At 37.9% G+C, this 25,775-nt stretch overlaps 2 protein-coding genes across 3 annotated transcripts in view; both read right to left on the reverse strand.

Moving 5' to 3' along the window:
* Positions 1-551: 551 nt before the first annotated feature.
* On the reverse strand, positions 552-18,110 carry LOC127625401 (neuronal acetylcholine receptor subunit alpha-9). Its single transcript, XM_052100685.1, has 5 exons — positions 17,915-18,110; positions 14,112-14,257; positions 12,636-12,790; positions 9,998-10,530; positions 552-1,264 (listed from the first exon to the last, which is right to left on the reverse strand). The coding sequence occupies exons 1-5, from the start codon at positions 17,973-17,975 to the stop codon at positions 561-563; spliced, it is 1,599 nt and encodes a 532-aa protein (XP_051956645.1). The 5' UTR covers positions 17,976-18,110; the 3' UTR covers positions 552-560.
* Positions 18,111-20,289: 2,179 nt separating this feature from the next.
* Positions 20,290-25,775, reverse strand: part of LOC127625117 (nuclear pore complex protein Nup98-Nup96-like) — a 35,105-nt gene continuing 29,619 nt past the window's right edge. Inside the window, exons 30-33 of one of the 2 annotated variants that reach the window (XM_052100203.1) lie at positions 24,129-24,370; positions 22,197-22,351; positions 21,973-22,084; positions 20,290-21,658 (exon numbers count right to left, since the gene is read on the reverse strand). In XM_052100203.1, coding sequence (XP_051956163.1) covers positions 21,456-21,658; positions 21,973-22,084; positions 22,197-22,351; positions 24,129-24,370 — 712 coding nt within the window. In that variant the 3' untranslated portion in view covers positions 20,290-21,455. The remainder of the gene's footprint in view (positions 21,659-21,972; positions 22,085-22,196; positions 22,352-24,128; positions 24,371-25,775) is intronic. The other variant, XM_052100202.1, reaches the window with a different exon arrangement.

Below are 25,775 nucleotides of genomic sequence, written 5' to 3' on the forward strand. Positions count from 1 at the left end.
AGCTCAAATTGCTTAACATAAAGACAACATTCAAATTATTTCAGAAATTCAGACAGATTTTTGTCAAATGTATACTTTTAAGAAATGTAAGGTAAAAGTAAAAAGCCTCCCTTTGATTTGCACTGACAGAATGCTGACTGCAATGACATAATTTAATGTTTGCATTCTGAATTGTGATTTGTCTTTTTTCTTAAATTTTTTTTAATACTGAATTATGATTGGTCTTGTCTTCCTTGCACATATTTAACCATGTATAGCCACTTTTAGACTGCACAGTGACTTTGTGCTTATTTTTGTGTGCAGCCCACTAAAAACAGGACATTGTCACAACAACAGCAAAGCAGATCTGATGAGGTATGTCATTAAGACAGAACCAAAGGTTAAAATGTAATCTTAGCAAAAACTATTGTTTTGCTGCATTGTAAGCACTAGTATTTCCGTTAGAAATACTTTTTATAAGTTCAGCTAACAATTTTTCTGCATACAAATCCTGCCATTTGTGTGGACTTTTCCATGTGGCCTTTATGCATGAGGCCCCTGATGCCTTTCATTTCCACCTTTCAGACAGCTTTCCCTATAATCAGCAAACTCATGAGAAAGACCATGATGAAGAATATCCACATAAAGAAGCGATCCATGACTTTGGCAACTTTCCGCCACTCCCCGCTCCGTCTCTGTGTGGCCTTCTGGTCATAGTAACAGTTAGCGATATACTCAACATTCCTCAGGAGTGTTTGATGATGGCAGATACACTGACCTTCAAGAAATATCTCCCTCTTCTTCACTGATCCTTTTCCACCATCTCCACCATTCCCAAATCTCCCTCCACACCCTCCTGTAGCTTCTTCCATCTCTCCATGGTTAATGCTCACACTAGTACCATCTGTCCAGCCACTGGGAAAATCCTTTTCTGGCCCTGGAGATAACGTTGGACTGGCATCTTCATTCAATTTGTCCTTTGTTTCAAATGGACACACATCACTTGTTGAAACACCTTGTACCGTCAGAGCAAAGTCTTCTCCCCTGGCCTGGCCATTAACAGTGCAGTTTTTTCCCTTCTGGGCAGGTTTGTCTGAATGGGCAGTCAGGCAGCTCTGCCCCACGTCATAAACAAAGCAAATCCGAGCCAGGTAGTGCAGGATAAAGCGCCGTGCCCAGGCAGGAACAGGTTGGGCCTCTGGCCCACAATGGTGGATGTTCATAATAAAGATGGTCAAGGCAGTAGAAGCTGTGACCATGGTCATTGTGGCAATGTAATATTTCCCTGTGGAGGGTTAGAAAGAGTAAAATTGCTGGACTATAGACAGAAGACTTAATTATAAAGCTATCAGCATTGAATAGATGGTTATACTGTAAATATGCACAATGTGACTTGAGAATCATTGATTATCTGACCTCAAGAGGAAAGTTTATGTGAATTATCCCAATGGTTAACATCGACTACATTGCAACAACTCCAATCGTGAGATTATTACAGTGTTGTTAACAAAAGGCACAGCTGTAGGCAGTCACAGTTTCATTAGGAAGGCTCATTAAAACAGTGGCAGGTCCAGCAGCTTATGTGCATCTCATATTTATTGATTTCATGCCTTGAGGGTTAATTGCAAAGTATCTCTTTGGTTGGCCAGTTAATTGCAAAGCAAAATATTAAGGAGGTGTTATCCTGAAGAAAGCAGATTAAACATTTAAACAGCATGAACTTGCTTTTATGGCTAGGAAATAAAAGCGCCAGGACGTATTTATACCCAGCCAAAAGTAGTCACAGAGCACAGTTCAGTTGTGATGGCTAAATGATGGCAGACTAATTGGCAGACATCACTGGTTTTTAAGTGAGATCACATGTCATAATGAAAGCAGTAATGAATACAATACTTTTACAATGTAAATTTGGCTTGTGCTGCAATTCAGTGTATGGTCAAAGCCGGACGATTAAAACTGAATCGTGTCGGAGTCACGTGACGCCGTTCGAGGTTCGGACGTGGCTTGGTGACGAGGTTGCGGCTTTGCTATTTTTAACACTATTATTGTCATAAACTGGTGAGATTCAATACACCCTGTTCCATAACAGTTCTAGGCAGACAATATGTCAAAGAATTCAAAACCACGGACCAGGGAGCAGATTTGGCCAGTGAAGTGCGAGAAATTCGGCGAGAATTGTTGAACTTGTCGGCAATGCTGACTAAGGTTGTTGCTGACTTGGAAGATCTTGCTGTAATATGTCGGTCGATCACTAACATGGAGAAATTCACTGATATGGTTACAAGAGTGAGGCATGTCGAGAAACGGTTCAATTATCTATAGTCAACGGAGGGGGAATTAGCTGATAATCTGCTAGCAAACAAGGCGGATTTGGAGCACGTCTGGGAGAAGCTGGAGGATATGGAGAAGCGTAGTCTGTGAAATAACATCCATATTGTTGGAATTCCTGAGGGAGCAGAGGTTCAGAATATGGTGGAATTCCTGGACGGGCTCTTTTCTGGTATGTTGAGTCTGCTCAACATACCAGGTCATAAGGTGGAAATCGAGCAAGCTCACAGGGTTCCGGCTCGGCAATCTGCTGAGAGAGACAGGCCCTGATCAATTCTGGCCAAATTTCTGAGATCATCCAATAAAGATCTTGTGTTACATGAGGCGAGGTTTAAAGGAAGGCTTTCTTGGAAAAACCACAGCATTTTCTTGTTCCCAGACTTTGCGAATTCAACAAGAGAGAAATGTGATTGATTCAAGGAATGCAAGAAACTCTTACATCAACGGAAGGTCGCTTTTGCACTGATGTTCCTGGCCAAATCCAGAATAGATGCTAAGGATGGCCATAAAAATTTGACATGCCCACAGCAAGCATTGTACTTCATAATGTCAATGGAGTGATTAAGTTATTTTGTGGTACTCATGTTGCAGCCAAGTGGGCCTGAACATTTACTGTTCGAGGTACTGAGTGCCTTTTTTGTTTCTTTTTGTGTTGGTTCCGCCTATCGGCTGGAGTTTATTTTGTGGAGTATTTATTGCAAGACATTGGAGTGATTAGGTCATTTGTTGCACTTATGTAGCAGTTGAATGGGCCGGCTCACTGAACATTGATTTGACTCTCTGAGGAAACGGAGCAGCTTTTTTAAATGTTATTTATTTTTTATTTTAGTGCTGGTTCTGCCTAGCGGCTGGAGTTTTTTTGTAGAGGAGCACAACTTCGGTACAGAATCTACACGTTCTTTGTGTTTATTCCGCCTATTGGATATAGTTTGTTTTATAGATTATATTTTGTTGAGTAATTCTGTCTCAAAGAATTTGTATAGAATCACCGGACTGAGCAATCCGACGGCAAAGGTGTCGCGGAGGGACTTGTAGGCATACATGGACTATTTCATTTTAGAGGGATGGCGCCAGTTGGAGATGTCATGCGCGGGGTTAATGCATGTGTTTTTCTTTTTTTCTGTTTGTTTGGTTCTGGGGGAAGATCGGGGTTTGATTTTTGCTCTAATGTTGGAATATGGTGTTTTATAATTTAGTTCTATCTATTTTTCTCATATGTCAAAATGTCAAATGTTAATATGCGTGGATTGTCTCTCTTCACATGGAATGTAAATGGGTTGGGGCACCCCATAAAATGAAGGAAGGTTATTTATAAGAAATATGATATAGTGTTTCTTCAAGAAACGCATCTTTCCCTGCAGGAAGCTGAACCATTTGAGAAGATATGCGGTGAAGAGGTTTTCTTTAGTGCTAGCTCAGGTAAGAACAGAGGAGACATTACACTGATAAGTAAACATCTGCAGTTCAAATGTCTCGAACAGATTAAAGATAAATTAGGTTAAAGTCATTATTGTTTTAACAGAAATTCAGGGGCAAAATCTTATATTGGCTATTATTTATTCAAGAATAGATTTATTCTATAGATATCCAAGTCCCTCATTTCATCTGTTGTTGACATATGGAGAAAAGGAAATCATTTAGTTGGTGCTTTAATGTATCCATTTTGCAAAATTCTGAATTCCAACCAATGTTAAAGGCTGAAATCATTGTTTATATGGAGACTAAAAGAAGGTTGTCTGCATAAAGGGACAGTTTATAAGAGGTTTCAAACCGTGTAATGCCCTCAAACTTTTCCTAACTTCGCAACCAAATGGACAGTGGCTCAATAGACAAGGCAAATAATAGAGGCAAAAGAGGTCAAACTTGCCGTGTGCCTCGATGAAGGGGAAAGGCCCTAGAATGTGTTGCATTGGTGTGGACAGATGCTACAGGGGAGGAGTATAATAATCGAATCCATGATATCAAATTGGAGCTAAAACCAAATTTATTTAAAATAAAAAACAAGTACTCCCACTCAACACTGTCAAATGCCTTATCAGCATCGAGGGACAATACAACTTCAACAGTGTCAGAGTTTGGGGAAAGGATAGTATTAAAAGGTCTTCTGGTATTATAAAAAGAATCTCTCCCAATCATAAAACCTGTCTGGTCAGGGGAAATAACAGCAGGCAACACTTGCTGAAGGCGAAGGGCAAGAACCTTAGATAGAATTTTAAAGTCCACATTTAACAAAGAATTTGGCCTGTAGCTACTGCAAAGTAGTGAATCTTTATCTTTCTTAAGCAACAATGAAATAGATGCCTCAGACATGGTTGTTGGGAGCCGGCCTGAAAGAAATGCCTCATTATATACTCTTTATAGAATTGGGGCTAGAACAAAGGAGAAAGTCTTATAAAATGGTGAATCCATCAGGGCCAGGAGATTTGCCATTCTGAAGTGAAGTTATTGCCTCTTGTACTTCTGTGGTAGACACATGCCTGCCCAAATCGTTTGTGGAGCCATCGTTAACACTAGGGAAAATTAGTTGATCAAAGGGGTTTGGGCCAGTCCAAATTCTTGAGTTACATTCTAAGGAGTAAAGATACGAATAGTATTTTCAAAAAATGTAATTAATTTCCTCCGGGTCAGAAACTATGTCACCCTTAGAAGATTTAATTTTAGAGATCAGTATAGATGTACAAATAGTATTTTTTAAATATTGAATGAATTTCCTCCGTGTCAGAAACTATGTCACCCTTAGAAGATTTAATTTTAGAGATTGAAATGCAATTGATTTGCCAGCCTTTTCACCAAATAAAAAAAAGAAGCTGCCTAGCACTCAACAATTGCTTTTCAACTATGTGAGTTAGAAGTAAGTTATACTCTGAATGAAGCAGTGTTGCTGCTAATAGAAATATTGTAATTTATTTCAAAATATAGACTTGTATGAGATGTGAGGAAATCTTTGAATTTGTAATCAGAAAGTAAATGTGAACTAAATCTACATTGTTTAGAATAAATTCTGGCTTATGGAAACCTTAAATCCAAAGAAGTGGGGGCATGATCAGAGATGACTATACTATGATAGTCGCAGGAATTGACAGAGTGCATCAGTCTATTATCCCAAAAATAAATGTATCCGCGAGTATGAACGGTGAACATGTGAAAAGAAAGAGAAGACTTTACTAGTTGGAAACCTTGACCTCCAGGGATCTGACAGACCGGTCTGTTTAGTATAGGACTCTAAAAGTTTGGCAGAGTTGGACAACGTGTTCTGTTTTGAAGAAGACCTGTCCAATGTTGTATTTTCAACAAATTAAAATCTCCTCCTATAATTATGTGATGACTATCAAGATTAGGGAGTACAGATTTTTTTTCTTTACAAAAAACAAGTCATTATCTCAATTGGAGACATAAATGCATGCTAAAACAACTGGGACTGTTTGTAAAATTCCAGACACAATCACATAACGACAATTTGGATCTGAGATCATTAATTCAGGTTCAAAAGCAATGTTCTTATGCATAAGAATCGCTGCCCTTCTTGCCTTCACAGCAAATTTGGAGTGAAAACTGTGACCAACCCATGTATACTTAATGCCAGAAACATCCGAGGTACGAAGATGTGTTTCTTGTAAAAAAAAGAATGCCTCCTCTGAGGGACAGTAAATGTGAAAGAACATTTTTGGTCTTAACAATATTATTCAAACCCTTTACATTCCAAGAGATAAAACGAATATTTGTATTTGATCTTGTTGTGCTATCAGCCATTTGAATCGTGTATAACTACTGCAGTACCCTGATCCATGAAATGTCTGGAACAAATACAATAAAGTGATAAAGATAGAAGAGGAAGGAGAAGACAAAAAAAACACAGAAACAAGAAAACTGAGAAAACAAGATCCATAAAAAGACCAACAACAGTCAACTATCCCTTATACTCACCCCCGCTCTCCCTTAAAACTTACAACGAAGAAGTTACGTATCTCTCCGGATACCTTGACTTCCTTTTTTTTTTACTCTTATTCAAACTGCAAACCTTATATTTCCCCAACAACACATTGTAACCCCCAGCCACGAGAAAATCGGAATTAGAATTATTACTGCAAAGCATGTAAATAACATTTACATTTCCTTAAGTAACAAAATGCATTTTTAACAGCACCTTGAATGAAACTTGTTCAGTCACAAATATGGTATACAAAAACTATTCAACTCATATTGCAGTCCAAGGACACTAAGGCCTGTTTAAACAGAACAGGTGCATAAATAATATTCGCTAAACCAAACAGCAGGAAAATGCATTTCTGAACAAATAACCGTAATCTGTATTCTATAACTACAGTAATCCCAGTTTTTATGTTCTCAAAACAAAAATCTTTTTGTGCGACCCACAAATGATGATGAGAAGACGATCAAGTCACTCCCAACTTACATAGTTCCAGTAACACAGGTGTCAGTCAGCATTGGGTTGCTCAGAGACAACGTGCTGAGAATCCTACTCTCCTTGGCTCAATTAAACATAATTCAAATGGCACAAATGTTAGTCAACATCAGGTTGTAAAGAACTGCTGCACTGAGAATCCAAATACCGCTTGCCCTCCTCTGCCGAAGTGAACCACTTGTTGCCCCTTCTCTGGTCGTTATACGGAGTCTAGCCAGATACAAAAGAGCCGGTTTGAAGTCCCAGTTTGTACAAATCGGCTATGACTTGACGATACAGAGGCCGCTGCTCCATTACCTTGGGGCTATAATCTTCATAGATAGTGATTGTTTTCCCTTGAAACTGTAGTTCCCCTAATTTTTTACGTGCCTCACGAATGACTGTATCATTTGATTGGTAACGGTGAAAACGGACCACAACTGCTCTTGGTCTCTCCCCTGGCTTGGGTTTAGCAATGAGGGATCTGTGTGCCCGATCCAGCTCTAAGGGGGAGGAAAGTACTTGGTTACCAAAAACTTGAAAAAGCAATCGACTCTGGTACGGCGATGATCCTTATGTTGTTATGTCTGCTTCGGGCCTCTAAATCCGAGGCCTTGGCTTTAAGCCTCGCGTTGCTCTCCGTTAAGGCTGCAAGGGAGGTTTCTAGATGTTCCACCCACTCACCAAGCTATTCCGCATGGGACTCAAGCGAGGTAAGTCGCTGTCCATGATCAGATACTGTGGCTTGCATAGTCAAGTTTTACTTTTAGTGTTGAAATTGCAGCCTTGAACCCGGCCACCAAGGTCGCTCTATGCTCTTCCAACAGATCTGTTAGTGGCGCCATGTTCACTTCGTTTGGCATAACGGGCGCCTCTGCTCTCATGTTTGCTTCTTTCTTAGATGATTTTGCTGTTTTAGTTGCCATTTCAAATGGATAGTGTTATTCAAAAGCCATCTTATTCGTTTTTGTAGTGTGTCAGGAAAAAGTCGGTGGGGTAGTTAAAGAAATAAACGAAACTGAATGGGGAAGAGAGACAGGCATGTCTACTCCATTGCACTGCTCACTGTAATCCATGTTGTGGCAGGGCGGAGGGCGGGGCCGGGTCGTGATCCTACACACCCAGTCCCGTATTAGGCTAATCAAGCCGCTGAGAGGGATAAAGGTTGACTGCAGAGGATCGTGCGGGAGAGAGAGATAGTTTATGGACATGTCCGTCATATGTGTGTGTTTGTCCTTTGTTTAAGTTTTATATTAAATCATTATTTACATTGTAAAGCCGGTTCTCGCCTCCTTTCCATTGATCCCTTTACACTGGTGCCGAAACCCGGGAATGAGGAGGGATACGCCGTAGTAGAGTTCTCGCCACTACCGTCCACCCCAACAGAGCAGCCGCGGCCATCTGCCGGGGGACGAGGAGCCCTGCCACACATGTGCTGTTTGTTTTCATTTGAATATGGAAGCAATAAAAATGGTTAATGACTATATATATATATATATATATATATATATATATATATATATATACATATATACTGTATTAAAATGTTGATCTTATTAATGTGTTGCCTGTGTGCACACTCCCTGAGCATAACTAAGGGCCAAAAATGTGAAGGGAAAAAGTTGTAATTTTGCAATTCAATTTTGAACATTCTGAATTGTGGCTATTTAGTGGAAATCTTGATATCTCCACCCTTTGTTGTAAATCTGCCATGTTTTAATTTCTCTATGTGTGGGTACACTTGAACTCCTCTGCTCCCCTGGACAGAGTCTCAGTTTTGTAGCTGTGTGGAGTTACAGGAAAGACAGAATCAGCTCTGTTTGATCAGGGGTGGAAAGAGTACTGAAAAATACATACTCAAGTAGAAGTACTGTTACTTCCCAAAAACTTTAGTGTGAGTACAGTAAAAGTACATATACTAAAAACTACTCAAGTAAGAGTAAAAGAGTAGCTCATTTAAAAGTACTCATGAGTAGTGAGTATTGAGTACCGAGTTGCAAAACGTATGCCCCATTATATTGAACACTGTAGGCCAAATTTTAAAGTACGTCACTAATCTATGATAAACACTACATGAATCTGATTCCAAAAAATAAAAGGGAGACATGATAACAGAAATGAAAATATTAAAAAGTTATTTTCATTACACTGATTACCATTTTAAATCGTAATGTATGAAACAATTACATTAAAATCAGTTTATATGTAGGGTCGAAATTTACCTTAATGCAAACAGAGCGTTATTGTTGTGCATAAAACATGTTCAAACATCTCTCTCTTTTCCGATAAACATCTAGATCATTTATCGCCCAGCCCTTTTGATAGCATTGCAATAATCTCTCACATCAACCCAATAATCTCAGTGATAGATAGCTACATTTCAGACTACGCTATAGACACAGAATCTAGTAAGAAGAAATATTAAATTTACTTCGATATGTTTCTTCAAATTAGAGGCAGGATTAATGCTGATATCTGGCTTGAGAAAGTTTATAACTCTCAATAAAGGTGTTTGAGTGAAGAAAAAAAAAACTGCATTGTGCCCCTGCTAACCACTGGGTAATGTCAGTAAATAACCCTGCTTTACGCTGAAGTCAGTCACTACACATTGTTCATTGGCACACGCTGCACTTTTGAATCGAGCAGCGCAGATTCATCCTTCCTTTGGGGGTTTGCACTTCCCTTCAACCGTTTATTGTATTGGACAGCGGCAGATAATTCTGGTAGCTTTGTGATTGGCCAAAAAGCTAATTTCAACTATTTTGATAACCTCTACCTTTCCCTGTGAAAAACGGATGCTTGAGCTTTGGCCTATTTTGTTTACGATCTGAATTTCTGATATCTAAATTTGAGAGATTTGTATTTGGAGTTCTGCATTTCTTCTTAATCTCAAAATTTTAACTTGTTATTTTATCGTGTGGATATATACAGCTAAATCCACCTTTTAAAAAATTCTAAACAAGTCTGGTGTTTAAAAATACAAATTTATAAAATATACCACAAAAATGTCTAAACTTTTATTATATTCCATATTCAAATGTAAATACTTTAGTCATGGTTCTAGCTCCATGAACCATAGCCAATCAGAACATAATACATTTTTATATTCAGTTATGTGGAAAAGGATTTTGGACCAATGATATTTCACAATGGTGGGGCTGCCCAGACCATTATTCCAAGAAATAGGAAATAAACAATATCAAACAACACCTTTTATCAATTTATCGCATTGTGTCTGGATATGATATGGAGTAACTGTATAACTAAACATGATAAATTACTTCTCACCAATGAGTGGCACATTTTCTGAAGGAGGCATGCTTTCGGCAACCAACAGCTGGAAGACCGTAAGGGCCAGTAACACTGTGACCCCTAAGGACACTTTCTCTCCAGAGTCAGCTGGCAGGTAGAAGCCCAGTGGAGCAAGGAAGGAGATCATCATGCAGGGTATGAGCAGATTGAAAATATAAAAGGAAGCTCTTCTCTTCAGGTGAAGCGTGTAGGTGATATCTGGATAGGGGTCTGAGCAGCAGCCATAGAGAATAATGTTCTTCTTAGCTGGCATACCCAGAACCTTCCACTCTACGTTCTCCACAAAGTCGGCCAGATCAGCACTGTCCAGAGCATTATGAAGGTCCATCTGGTTGCCATTGTGGGTCCAAGAACCAAAGGTAAGGCGGCACTGCTGTGCATCAAAAGGGAAAAAGGACACATCCACCTTGCAGGAGCTCTTGCTTATTGCTGGCTGGTCCCACATAATCTGGCCATCATAGCGGATTACCACATTGGTCTCCATGGAGCTGGAGAACTGATCATCTGCACTGGTGGACAGAAGGTGGAAATCAAGAAAGACTACATGATAGGTTAGTGTTTAACACTATGTTTAACTTATTGAAAACCTACAACAATGTATTATTCATTAAACGTACCATTACTAATTACCTCTACATGTTTAGTCTGCTGAAAAGAAGTTTAAAGAGTGTCATGATAGTGTAGTGTAGTAGGACAAAGTGTACACTTCTCAGAAGAGTACTACATCCCGCTAATACTTTAATGTCAAAGTTACCAAATTTCTGCATTCTATAACCTTGCTTACCATGAAACTCTGCATGACTTGTCCTTGAGATAAATTTACAATATATGTGTGACAGGGCGGAGGGCGGGGCCGGGTTGTGATTCTACACACCCAGTCCTTTATCTGGCTAATCAAGCCTCCGAGAGGGATAAAGGCAGACTGCGGATAGAGGTGCAACAGAGAGAGAGCGTTTACGGGCAGCTATCCGTCCTATGTGTGTGTTTGTGTCTTTTGGTTTCAGATTTACATTAAAATATTATTTACTATATATTGTCAAGCCGGTTTTCGCCTCCTCCTTTCCATTGTTCCCTTTACACTGGTGCCGAAGCCTGGAAAGGAGGAGGGATACGCCGTAGTGGAGGTCTCGCCGCTACCATCCACCCCAAGGGAGCAGCCGCGGCCATCTTCCGGGGGACGGAGGAGCATACCTCTTTCTTTAGAGGTAACCTTTGCTAACAAAACACAATGATTGGAAGCACTTCTTCCTTCCTTTTATAGCAATCAGTCTGCTCTTATAATCCAAGCAGAATGATAGTGATTTCACCTGACTAGTACTTGTTGACACTTTCCCAGGTGCTGTTGATATGATTAGTGAAATTATGTTGGCTGGTCATTTTGTGCCAGGAACGAAAAACAGTGAAATTTGTGATAAAGTAAATTTTTTGGCCAATTAAGCTTTTTGCAATTATTTAAAATGCATCTGATCACTCTGCACAATAATCTAAAAACAATGTGAATCAACACCACAACAACTGAAGCAGAAAACTTTGCGAAACACAAAATTTATGTCACTGCCAATACTTTTGGCCACGGCTGTACGTATATAAAAATATCATCAATTAAATCACCCTGTGTTTCTTAAAAGGGATTAAAAGCATAGTTCTCCAAAATTGAAAGTTCTGTCATATACGAATTCATCCTCATGTCATTTGAAAACCATGTGAATTTTCTTTCTTCTGTGGACTATAAAAAGAGGTATTTTGGTAAATATCCCATGGCAATCAGTCGTACGCCCCCACACCCGGAGCAACCAGTGCGGTCCCCCCAAAGATAGCTACCGACAGAGAGATAGCTATCGCGGGGGTGGCCCAGCACTATCGACGGGGACAGGAATGCTCTCAACCCCGTCGCCCCTACCCCCTGTCCGACGAGAAAACGCTTTGAGCATTCGACATCACCATAGGCCCCACCTTTACGAGCAACGGCCCTGCTCACAGAAACCTTCTGAAGACTTGTAATGTGACCACATAGACTACTATTATGATATGTTTGAATCCCTTTTGAAGCTTGAAAGTGAATCACTATCCACTATGGTTTTGAAACATTTAAATTTTTGGGTGAATTATTAATTTAATAATATTTTGATGACACCAATGCAGCAGGTATTTCCATGTAGACATAATATGATGGTGTGGGAAAATGTAGTAGTTCTAATATAGTAACTTATTAGCAACATAATGTTTATAAAAAAAACATGGCGTCTTCAAAATGCAGGTTTGGGCTAGAACTTTGCCTCTGTGTGTAATTTACATTGTAGAACAAAACGTCAAAGATCTTATTTTACTCATAAAAAACTGACATTATAAAAATACAGAGAAAAAATATCTGTTTTTTGGACTACAACATGAAGAGCTCTGTTAGACTGATATAATACCACATATGGTTATATAACCATTCATTAAGATTGTAGTCCAGTGCTTATGAGAAGCAATAACAACCCAATTAAATGGACACACCGATGTACACACAGTTCATGTACAGACTATGTCCTTGGCAACACCAAAGTGATAGATAGAACATGACATACTGGTTGTGGATGAATCGATGAAACTCAATACCAGACCAACCTACTTGTTATATAGGACAATATCAGGTCTCCATACATAACTACTAGGTATACGGATGGTATCAAGCCCATCATAGTCTGTCTTATTCCAGGTGAGGTAGGCATCAAACCACACCTGACGAATCCATAGGTATGTTGTGAGGATCTGGTTTCTTTCATCCTAGAGAAAGAAAGAGTGGATTTCAGTATCAATATTGAGAAATATATGCCTACTGTACAAAAGTGCCTTGATTTGTTGCTGTCAGGTAGCAGATGCCCCAACCCAGTCTCTGCCCCCTACCCTTTTCCTAACCATATGGAGCCTGTAAGGCTGTGCAGCATGTCAGGAACAACCTCAGGCAACATTCTTCCACTGTGGCATGTTGGTTAGACATTTTTAACAGCCCAAAAAAATATATATTTTATAAGCAGAAACTGAACATCAATGAAGTTGAAGAACATGAAAAAACGTGTTTGACCCAATAGCTTTACGTAGAAAATCATTTAATTGATTTGTGATTTTGGTGTTTATTATAACTGACTGGAATATATTTCCGCGATGGGAGAAAGGTGCCATCCATTGTTCCTGGCAGGGTACTGGTTAGGATTAGGGTGGGGGCGGGGTTAGGGTATTTGCTGCCTGTCAGGAACAAACAGTGGCCCTATGTACAATGGGCACCCAGGTCAACATGCTGGAAGCCATTTTTTTGTAATGTGACCCATAAAAAGGAAATTATATCACTAGGTGCTTCTCGTGTCTTAAATTGAGCATCCTCGTTTCCATTTCTTGCTTCCTTTCCTCGTTTCCTTGCACTACCGCTTAGGGAACGAGGAAAGGATGTAAGGAAAGTAAACGAGGATGGAGTAATCCAAGCGGACTTTGATTTGTTTCCAGATCACAGGCTTGAAGACAGAGGAGCGAGGTAATGAGGATGCACAATTTAGGAAATGAGAAGCACCCACTGTGTCAAGCTCAGTAAGTTTTGGAAAAATATGAGATAATTTGACATTTTAAGGTTTCAGTACAGGTTTTCAATTGGCATAACACCAATAAAACGTTTTACCTTCAAAAGTATGTTTTTAACATTTTTAATAATGATTAATATGTATAAACTCATAGTCATAGTTTGCCTTTTACTCCAACCTCTTGAAATTGAGCCATTAAATAAAAAAACAGCTGTTGTCAAAAACTTCTGAAACCAACATGAATATAAATATTTAATTTCTAAACATGTACAAAAATTTGAAACTTGTGTTTTAAACTACATTTTAAAAATATTTTTCCTTTTCATCATCTTGGACATCCTTATTTGTAAGTGAAGAGTTCTTATTTACTGGCAGTGTTTTTGCCCCACCAGGCAAAATATAAGAACCTTCTTTACATTTAAAAGTAGATGAAATAGAGTATTTGATTATGCTGTGCTCAGACAAAAAAAACTTGGGCAAAACCGCACTCTGATAAAGAGAATGACAATTAATGTTTTATTGACTTTGAGACATACCATATCAATGATCTGGGAGAGAGTGATCTGCAAGGTGACGTTAATGATGTTGTCCGTGTCCTCCACGGGCCTCAATGCATTGGTGTAATTCACAAATAAATCATTCAGCAGCTTGTATGCATATCTCCCCTGGGCACACAAACACACTGTCGGAATGAAAGAAGAGAGTGAGAGAGAAATTTAAGCTGATTTGTTTCATTCAGGTTGATTAAACAATGAAGGTGCTCAAATGGTGGCAATCTGAGTGTAAGCACAGATAACACACAGTGATTAAAAATGCCTGTCCTCATATTCTTCACAAGCTTGGTGACAAGCGATGTAATAGTTGGGTGAGTGTTCAGGGCTGATAAAGAGTCATTTAAGCATTTGAGTCATTTACTGTTTATTTTACTGTAGCAAGAAGTCCATCAGAATGTCATCACTCTGCAGAATCAGGAAAGATGATTATTCTGCACAATTACCATGACAACACAAACTATTTAACAGGCTTAATTATCTTGGAGAAATTGAAAATATTCCCTGCAATAATTTCCCTAGTCCCCTGATTACTGTCACTGACATTTGAACAATCATAATATAATCACTGCAGCATTACTGCCCTACTGAAAAGACCAGCTTGGGCCAGTATGAATTTCCATGTTGTTCGAAGCTGGTTAGTACTGGTCTAGCTGGTAGATCAGGACAATTAGTAAGCAAAAGATGCAGGTCAACCAGGATGGTCTTTCTGGTTAAGTAAGGAAGTCTTAAGCTAGTTAAGAGGCTTGGTGGGAACACCAGCACACCATCATTCATAAAACAACATACTGTAGGCTATTCAAACTTTTTTAACAGTATTTGTAAATATTTGTTCTTGTGCATTATACAGAGCTCTGGACAGTTGTATTTAACTTTAAAACTAGCAGATTTTACAATAACACTGTGTGCCCATTATCAGATAGGAAATTGTCATGTTGCTTCCGAAAGTTCATGTTCCCTGAAATCAACCCCATTTAGTTGAATTACTGACAAGTGCCATCCCCATCAGACATTTTAGAATTAATTCAAGCATGAACAACCCCCAAGACATGGGTTTTGGTACCACAGGAAACAGGAAGTAATCGTGTTCACGATTTGTAGGTTGCATTTTTGCTCTAAAATAAAAAATATACTCCACTGACGGTTAGGTTTAGGTGTGGGGTTTAAGCCGGTGTGTATGGTTAATAAAATATTCATTCCCGTTGACTGTATTACATCATTTAGAAACAAAAATACAACTCTCTTTTGGTGCCACTCTGTGGACATTTAATCCGCAAACTGGAGCATTCAACAACACTTCCAGCTTCGGTCAATGGGGCAGAGGTTAGAATTCTGTTAAGCACAGACTGATTTAAGCAGCAGAACATTCAAAGTTCTGTTGACAAAATTCAGTCTAGTGTGCCATGCATTACAATGTCAAGAGATTTAAAACACGTTACTATCAATGTATTAAAGTGAATCACTAAAGTATGGGGACAGCCTTCAGTTCTTTATTTGCTTATTTGTAACCAGCTGGGTGTCAAACTGTATTTCCAGGCTATTAACTCTATTGAACTTGGCTGCCTGCTCACTGCTCAGGGTAACCTGATACCACAGTTATGATGAATGGAATGGCTAACAGACTGCACCAGCAAGTGCCAAGAAAAGGCATACTGCAGTAACTTTTCAAAGAACAGTCCATATATTTGGCCTCCAGTGCACCCATGCATAAACTACTGCCACATCCAAATTACTCAATTGCTTTTGACTGTTCCCTGATGTGTTGATGAGGATGAGTGCGGTCAGCGCTTTCCCCGCTGCATCGATTCACTCCAAGAGCCAGACAAAACAGGGCTCTAATCGAAGGGAAGAATGGAGGCTGTGGTGTGAAAAGATGTGTGAAATCCAGCTGGTAAAGTTGCTGTCCTGCAGCATGAACTGAGCAAGTATGCAGAAAGTATCAAATTCTTGTAAGCAAAGATACTGCAGTCTAAAGATTTCGAAGATGCTTGATATTGACTCCAAATTTCAAGTGTTCTGAAAACTCTCAAATGCTTCACTAACTATTTTGGTAAGATGTATATGAGTAATAACTGCCTCAGTTAAAAATAATTTATGAAGAATTAATAAATTGCTTACACTGAAGAAAGTAAATGTAATTACATTCAAAGGTGCACTCAGTAATTTATGTTTTACACAGAAAGAAATTAACAGTATTTTGGAAAAAATGTGTTTAAAATGATGTCCACTTACACGAGAAGATGGTTTTAGTCATAAACACACAAACCACATTGTGCAAATGCCACTTTGATGAATAGGAATGATATCAGAAATAGCTTTTTTCAGATATTATAGACCTCCTTATGTTATTGTGAGATAGTTTGATTTGATATCACTACAGCTAATTCAGAATGTAAATCACAGTCCACAATGCAGTCAGATTTGCAAAGAATACCTATCTTTAAAAAAACATGTCCAAATCTAAAACAAGAAGCTCTTTAAAAGTTTCAGCATTATGAAGAATACTCTATGAGTGCCTCACTGTATGTTTTTCGAAATAATGTATGCCACAAATGCTGTTGATTGAGCTTAACTTGTATTAGACCTGAAAAATTATTTTAATAACCTGTTCTTGCCACTTAATGGCCACTAGTCGCTTTGTAAAGAACTGATGTCATGTCATGAACATGCGGTAATTGCACATGTAACAGAATAGAATCACACTGCAACTGCATATTCACAAACCATTATTACAAACATTTTGCTAAACTTATTTTGTGAAGCAAGCACACACTGAATTTCTGACATACATTCAGTCACAAACATAGGTAAAGGAACTCCTAATTCCTCCCACACACACAAGACTAAAAGTTAGCCACTTACAGTTAATACTCAGGAGTCCCCTTCCTGAATTATTAATGATAATAATTGAAAAAGTTAAGTAAATTCCAGGTGACACTGCACTGCTGGTCTCATGCCCCTAGGGTATTGTAAGCTCTAATTATTTATCAGTGGGTCAGATACCTCTTCCTGCTCCTTGGCAATCCCACTTTGAACATTTATTATCCTGACAATCCATCATAAAGCAGCCAAGCTGCAATAAACCATTTAAAAAAAATGCTTCCAGTGCACTGTCCTCATGCTGAAAAAAAAAAAACATTACACCGTTTTTATAAAGGAAGAAGATGCCACATCTGAAGAGCATGTATTGATAATGTCAGATCAGTGTTGTCGTCTCTTTACAAATTGAATACAAATTTGTTCCAGATTACTGTGGGGTTTATTAGGTATAAAGAGTATAAAATATCTTGCCATGGAGGGATACTCAGTTTTCAAGTGGCAGACTCTCTTGACGTGAGCAATGCAGAACAATTGAGAAAAGTAGGCTAGTATGTTGTAGATTTGTTAAAAATGCATATATATATATATATATATATATATATATATATATATATATATATATATATATACGTATATATATTTTTTTTTTTTTTTTTTTTTGTATCTTAAATCTTACCCACATATGAGAATATAACAATGTTTTATATTTATAATTCATATTTATATTTTATTTGTGTCAAAAAACGGAAGAAAAAAAACACGCAGACACCACATTGCGGAACAAAATTTGCAATATAAAAAGCAATTTATTTATTATATGATTATATAACAATAGCATTTAAGCAAGAAGCATTAATATACTATATGAAACGTTATCAAACACTGTAATTATGACCTTGTTCAACATAAGAAAACAAAATGCGTCGCATTACTCAATAAACTCGTTCATGAAACTGAGATAGTCTTACCTGGAATATACTCAATTGTGATAATCAGATGAAGAGAAGCCAAAATGCTACGTGGATTCATTTTATGCCGTGAATGAAAAGGAGGGAAATTCTTACGGTCTAACGAAACAGGATGCAGCAGTTGCTGATGTTAGATTCCCGCAATCGAAGCTGTGTAAAAACACCGCGCAACAAGAGAGGCAAGAGAGCAAAGTGTCGCTTGAAATATACAACCAGCAGCCTATTGAGTACAGTGTGTGAAGCTTGAGTCTGGAGTATTGATACTCGAGCTTGAGGAAAAAAAAAAAAAAAAAAAATTGTGTAAGTGTGGAGCAGTGTGCTAGTTAAATAATATTAAAGGAACAGTTCACACCAAAAAAAAAAAAAAACAATGTCTCTCATAATTTACCTACCCTCATGCTATCCGAGAAGTGTATGACTTTCTTTCTTCTGCTGAACACAAATTAAGATTTTTAGAAGAATATGTCAGCTGTTGGTCCTCACAATGCAAGTGAAAGGGTTCCAAAGTTTTGAAGCTCTGAAAGCACATACAGGCAGCATAAAATTAATCCATATGACTCCAGTGGTTAAATCCATGTCTTCAGAAGTGATATGATAGGTGATATGATAGACATCATAAGTAATTCATAGACATCTTGGATGGCATGGATCAGTTACTTATGAATTTTCATTCTGGGATGAATTATACCTTTAAATAGTGTCTGTGAACTTCACATTCTCAACACTAAGTATGAGGACAACCGTATAAAGAAATTTCTGAGGTAAATATTACTGCTGATAAAGCATAAAATTGCATAACCTAAAGGAACCAGAAATAATACAGGCTAATACATAGCACTGAGGGTGGGATATTAATTTATTTTAATATTTATACAAAGAGAAACTTCTCTTGTAGGACCTGAAATTAAAATTATTTTATTCAGTTTTATAAAAGCCATTCAAGTTAATTCAAAGAACAGAAACTTCGTTATGAAGCACATTTTGTCACAAACTAGGGTTAATGTTCTTAAAAAATAAACAATTTAGGGAAATATGCACACCACTGTAGAGGACTGCAACTAGCTATATATATGTATATATACACACACACACACTTTTACCAAGGTCTCAGACCTTAATTAGCATGTTAGGGCTATGGCTTGTTCACAATCATCATTTGAAAAAGCCAGGTGATGCAAATTTCAAAGCTTTATACATACTCTGAATCCTCAAATCTTGTCCTAATAATCAGCAGCCATGGGCTCCTCTAAGCAGCTGCCTAACACTCTGAAAATTAAAATAATTGATACCCACAAAGCAGAAGGCTATAAGAAGATAGCAAAGCGTTTTCAGGTAGCTGTTTCCTCAGTTAATTATGTAATTAAGATATGGCAGTTAATAGGAATGGTGGAGTTCCTATTAACTGGGGATTGCTAGAAAGGCAAATCAAAACCTGTTTGACTGCAAAAGAACTTAAGGAAGATTTAGCAGATTCTGGAGTAGCGGTGCACACTGTTCTACTGTTTGATTATGCTTTGGGCTTGTGTTGATGCCAGTGGCACAGGGGAAAATTTCTCTGGTAGAGGAAAGAATGGATTCAATTAAATATGAGCAAATTCTGGAAGCAAACATCACACCATCTGTAAAAAAGCTGAAGATGAAAAGAGGATTGCTTCTACAACAGGATAATGATCCTAAACAAACCTCACAATCCACAATGGAGCTACCTCAAAAGGTGCAAGCTGACACAATCCCCTGACCTAAACATCATCGAAAATCTGTGGATAGACCTGAAAAGAGCAGTGCTTGCAAGACAGCCTAAGAATCTCACAGAACTAAAAGCCTTTTGCAAGGAAGAATGGGCAAAAATCCCCCAAACAAGAATTGAAAGACTTTTAGCTGGCTACAAAAAGCTTCTACAAGCTGTGATACTTGCTAGGGGGTGTTACAAAGTACTGACCATGCAGGGTTTAACAAACATTTGCTTCAGGCCCTTTTTCTTTTTTGTTATTTTGAAACCGTAAAAGATGGATATAAAAAATTTAATTGTTTAAAATATTAAATGTGTCATCTTTAACTTTATGACTTTTGGAAATCAGGCCATCTTTTACTCGCTTAGCTATTCACAGCAATATACATTTTGATCAGGGGTGCCCAAACTTTTGCATGCCTGTGTGTGTGTGTATATATATATATATATATATATATATATATATATATACACACACACACACTACTGAGTTTTGAAACACTTGACTGAAATGTTTCTCATGATCTTAAAAATCTTTTGATCTGAAGGCGTATGCTTAAATGTTTGAAATAACTTTTGTAGACAAAAATATAATTGTGCCACCATATTAATTTATTTCATTATAAAACTAAAAAGTAATAAAATAAAAAAAACTGATGACTTGGACCAAATAATCAAGAAAAGCAGCCAATAAGTGCCTGACTTAGATGGGAACTCCTTCAATACTGTTTAAAAAGCATCCCAGGGTGATACCTCAAGACGTTGGAGAAAATGTCAAGAGTACATGTCTGCAAATTCTAGGCAAAGGGTGACTACATTGAAGATTCTAAAATATAAAACTGTTTTGATTTATTTTGGATTTTGTTTAGTCACAACTTAATTCCCATGGTTCCATTTATGTTATCCATAGTTTTGATGACTTTACTATTATTCTAAAATGTGAATAATTTTTTTTATATATATACACACAGACACACACACCGGTAGTGTATAACAAAACCTGAGAGGATTAAGGGTTCACTTAATGTTGTTGTGAAATTCTGTCACTTTAATTAAAGTTTTATAAGAAATGCCAATCACATATTGTTGAACACCAAAATATATTTCTATAAAATTCTCTGTCATATCAATAGCATTTATATTCTAGCAAAACTTTAACAAATTTTTTTTTGGATTATAGCAAATGCTTAATCTCCAAAAAACAATGCTCATCCTAAATCAGGCTTAGTAACCTTTAACATTTACATCACAAATGTATGCTTCAACATACAGACTAAGGCAACCCATGACAGAGTTCACTGGAACTCATTGGTGTGCACATCATAACAATAAGACTAAAAACACCATGATTGAGGGGAAAAAAAAAACTGAATATCCAAATCCATTTTTATAGGATGAATGAATTGTTATGAGCCAGAGAACAAGTAGCCTCAACTAAACACATTACACAATGCTATTTTTTAATTTTAAATACACCAGATGTTAACTTTAACCCAACAGACAAATGGAAAGATCTCAAATCTGGCACTGTCCCTTCTAAAATGGTAAGGAAAATATTAATCGACAAGAGTATTCAAAAGATACTTTAATTATCAAAGACACACTCACATAAATCGTGTCTATGACTACAAAAACTAGAATTTAATGAAAAAAAATACACAAGAGAATGCTTTATTTACAAGTATTGTGCCTAAATATGCATCAATCATGGCCTGAAACAGCCATATAACTTTAGTTCAGAAAGTCAATCAAACTCAAGTCTCATAATAGCCCTGCAGAACAGATTAAGAAACTTTGTCCATGTCTTGATATTCAGTGACTGACAACATACTCTTGCAGGTAAGACTGAGTAAGGCTGCGGAGTTCCTCTAAAGCGTAGTCCTCCGGCATGGGGAGACGTCCAATGTGTGGGGCGAGCTGACAAAGAGGGATGTGGCGAGGGTCTGGGGTGCCTTCACCACCCTGCTGTAGACTCAATACCACCCGGAGGATGTTAGCCACACGTTTGGCCATCTCTATAAAGCAACAGAGATCCAGGGTTAGAAATCCAGATCAACACATGGTTTTAAATGGAATGGTTCACCCAAAATGTAAAATGGTCAGTATTTAAATCACCCTCATGTTTTTCCAAAACTGTATTACTTTGTTTTATAGAACACAAGTGAAAAGTGAATGCTGACTGAGGCTGCCAGTTCTTAACATTTTGCCAAATATCTGTCTTTTGTGCTAAATGGAAGTCATACTAAATAATGATTGACCATTTCTGGGTGAACTATCTCTAAGCTTAAGAGGCACTGGGGAAAAAAACAAAAACAAACAAACATCTGACCTGATTGGGAAAGTCTGTCTTTTGCTTTAGAGCCAGGGAGGAGCTCTATCCTACCACATAGAGATGTCACCTCAGTATGTAATCGCTCCAGCTCGTAACCTGGGCTCTCAGTCTATATAGTTAAACACAAAAAAGGGAAGAAGTTAATATGATAGTGGTCTCCATTATCTGAACTTCTATCCATGTAAAGCTGCAATAGTAGAGTTTCTTGAGCAATGGGATACCTGTTGGATGTCTTGCAAAGTCTGGATGACATGGATGTAATCCAGGTAGACACGACCAGATGTGGCCCAGCCCTGAATCTGTACACTGCGCTCTGGCACTGCCAACCCCTCCAGGAACTCAAGGAGATACTTATGATTATCATTAATGATGCAATCTAAGAAAACAGGAATGAGAAGAGTGTTAGCTTTTGGGAGGCATTAAAGGGATAGTTCACTCAAATATGAAAATTAGGGATGTCCTGATCCGATACCGCACTCATGTACCCAAAAAATTATTCCATCTGACGAACGAATGTCACTCAGTGCACAAATTAAAATCACATTAAGTCCTAGTGCAGGGGTGTTCAAAGTGGCCCTCCGACTGCCCTGATGTGACTCGTGAGAGAATTTAGAAATGGAACAAAATTAGGCCCGCTATTGAGAAATTATATGAAATTCATATTCTACTCACTAAATACACTATTCACAGCACATTGTCTCCACTAGTGCGTTCTGTGCTGTCACCATCAGCTCCATCCACTGGCAACGGGACTTCTGAATACCCCTTTCCAAGGATGAAGTGTCACGCAGAAAGAATGATGCATTTATTAAAGGATTGGCATCAGGTTAGATACTTTACTCATGTACTTGTTCTTGTTAAAATGAACCCAATACCTCACATCAAACTATTGGGTAGAGCTGCTGTTGTGCAAGTGGCTGAACATTTTATTGTTTATAGAGCGCGCACTGAGATGCAGAAACTGAACATACTCTTCCAGAACATCCTCTGTAGAACTGGGAAGTATAATTAATTGGTTCATTCTGATTTCATTGAGAGAAGAAAAATTATTCACGGGCTTCCTAGCACCATTTGATTGAGGACACACTGTAGGAGAGAGCGCTTAAAACACTTGCACATCGGTGCCTGATGAGCACGCTCAGTTTGCATTTACACATCTAAAAAATAAAATGAAGCGCAACAATTTTGATCAAATTATCGTACAGAACAGATGCTATAATTGAATAGCTATAGAGTAATTTGTTGCATCACTTCATAACAGGATAATATACTCAGATTTTGATTATTGTGATGGGTCACACCCAACACTCAGTAGCAACTCTATATGTGCTTCGCAGTGCCACTGAATGGATGTCAAAAACATACAAATGTGAATAAGAGTATAATATTTTGTATAAGATGCATCACTGTTCCATTATACTGTATGTGTTCTTTGTGAGTGAAATGACCTATCTTTTATTCACATGTAGGGCCTACACAAGCATACCATAAAGCACAAATTATGATAAAAACTTGCATAATATTAAGTGTACAATATAAAGATTATGCATTGCACCAAAATAAAAGCTCAATTTAAATGGAAATATTTCACGACAGTATAGTTATGTAATATTCACAGTAATAATACAACTAATAATAATAATTAAATATTAATTGTATTACATTTAAGCAATCTCTCACATCTGTGAAGCTCTCTTATGCAGCACTATGTTTGACAAAAATAACTCCAATGTTGTTTTTTGTATTGTGCTGTGAGGTTCTGTATAGAAGGACTTCATATCATACAAATAATACAATATTATGTAGAAAATTAATTGTTCTATTTTCATTTGATTGCAAGTATAATTACTTGTAATTAAAAATAAAAAATAAATAAAAATACAAATGTGATAAACTTTTACATAATTTTCCCTCATGTTGTTCCAAACACCTTTGACTTACTTTCTTCTGTGGAACATAACATTTAGATATTATGAATATTGGTTGCATCTTTTTTTTTTTTTTTTACCATAAGTCAAAAGTTAGGTTGTCAGTGCCTAACATCTCCTTTTGTGTTCCATGGAAGAAGGTCATACAGATTTGGAACAACACGTGGGTAAGTAACGTCAGAATATTTTTTTTTTACTTTAAATATGTTTTCGGCCCATACCAACCTGAGGCCAGGTGCTGGATGACCAGCTGATGGCATTGATTCCAGTGGCCGGCCCTATAAAGATGCAAGGCTTCTCTGTGTTTGTCTCCCTCTCTGCAGGCATGGATGGCCTTGGCCTGATGGATCCACTGGATGGGGATGAGCAACTTTTCAGTAAGAAATCGCTCCTTCTCCATTGACTCTTCAGTCTCCTCCAGGGAGCAATGTAAGTTGAGAATCTCTCGCACAGCACTCTCTCTACATCTGTGTACGGTCACATAATAGAGATCATCTACATTTAAACTCTTCAATGTGTTATGCAATAAAACACAATTGCTATTTGCAAACACCTCAATCATCAACTATACATTAGTGATGCACCTACATTTTGGCCACCGAAAAAGAGAAAAATAGCAAAAAATCTTGGCATAAAACCTGAAAAACAGTTGAAACACTAACATGAAGAAAATGCTATTAGAATAAGAAGGTATGCTTTAGATCTTTGTTGTGTATTCCTAAGTACTTTATTTACTTTTTAGGCAAAAGTCAGTTAATGTGTGTGTGTGTGTGTATATATATATATATATATATATATATATATATATATATATATATATATATATATATATATATATATATATATATATATATATATATATATATATATATCTCAGCAAAAAACAAAATGTCCCTTTTTCAGGACACTGTATTTAAAAGATAATTTTGTAAAAATACAAATACCTTTTCAGATCTTTATTGTAAAGGGTTTAAACAATGTTTTCCATTCTTGATCAATGATCCATAAACAACTAATGAACATTCACCTGTGGAATGTTCAGCTTACAGACTGTAGGCAATTAAGGTCACAGTTATAAAAACAGGACACTAAAGAGACCTCTGAAAAACACCAAAAGAATGATGACCAGGGTCCCTGCTCATCTGCGTGAACATGCCTTATGCATGCTGCATGGAGGCATGAGGACTGCAGATGTGGCCAGGGTAATAAATTGCAATGTCCGTACTGTGAGATGCCTAAGACACAGCTACAGTGAGACAGGAAGGACAGCAGATCTTCCACGCAGTGGCAGACCAAGTATAACAACACCTGCACAGGATCGGTGCATCCGAATATCACACCTGTGGGACAGGTACAGGATGGAGGCAACAACTGCCCAAGTTACACCAGGAACGCACAATCCCTCCATCAGAGCTCAGACTGTCCGCAATAGGCTAAGAGAGGCTGGACGGAGGGTTTGTAGGCCTGTTGTAAGACAGACATCACCGGCAACAACTTCGCCTATGGGCACAAACCCACCCTCTCTGGACCAGACAGGACTGGCAAAAAGTGCTCTTCACTGATGAGACACGGTTTTGTCTCACCAGAGGTGATGGTCGGACTCACGTTTATCATTGAAGGAATGAGCATTACACAGAGGCCTGTACTCTGTCACAGCATCATCGGACTGAGCTTGTTGTCATTGCAGGCAATCTCAACGCTGTGTGTTACAGGGAAGACATCCTCCTCCCTCATGTGGTACCCTTCCTGCAGGTTCATTTTGACATGACCCTCCAGCATGACAATGCTACCAGCCATACTGCTCATTCTGTGCGTGATTTCCTGCAAGACAGGAATATCAGTGTTCTGCCATGGCCAGCGAAGAGCCCGGAT

Source organism: Xyrauchen texanus, chromosome 31 (assembly GCF_025860055.1).
Source record: "Xyrauchen texanus isolate HMW12.3.18 chromosome 31, RBS_HiC_50CHRs, whole genome shotgun sequence".
Lineage (NCBI taxonomy): Eukaryota > Metazoa > Chordata > Actinopteri > Cypriniformes > Catostomidae > Xyrauchen > Xyrauchen texanus.

Excerpts from the sequence above, each read along its gene's own strand:
- LOC127625401 (XM_052100685.1), bottom strand. The coding sequence starts at position 17,975 with ATGAATCCACGTAGCATTTTGGCTTCTCTTCATCTGATTATCACAATT. Across the intron at positions 14,258-17,914 it reads CACAATTGAGTATATTCCAG|TGTGTTTGTGTGCCCAGGGG; the intron begins GTAAGACTATCT and ends TCATTCCGACAG. Across the intron at positions 12,791-14,111 it reads TCTCCCAGATCATTGATATG|GATGAAAGAAACCAGATCCT; the intron begins GTATGTCTCAAA and ends TTCTTTCTCTAG.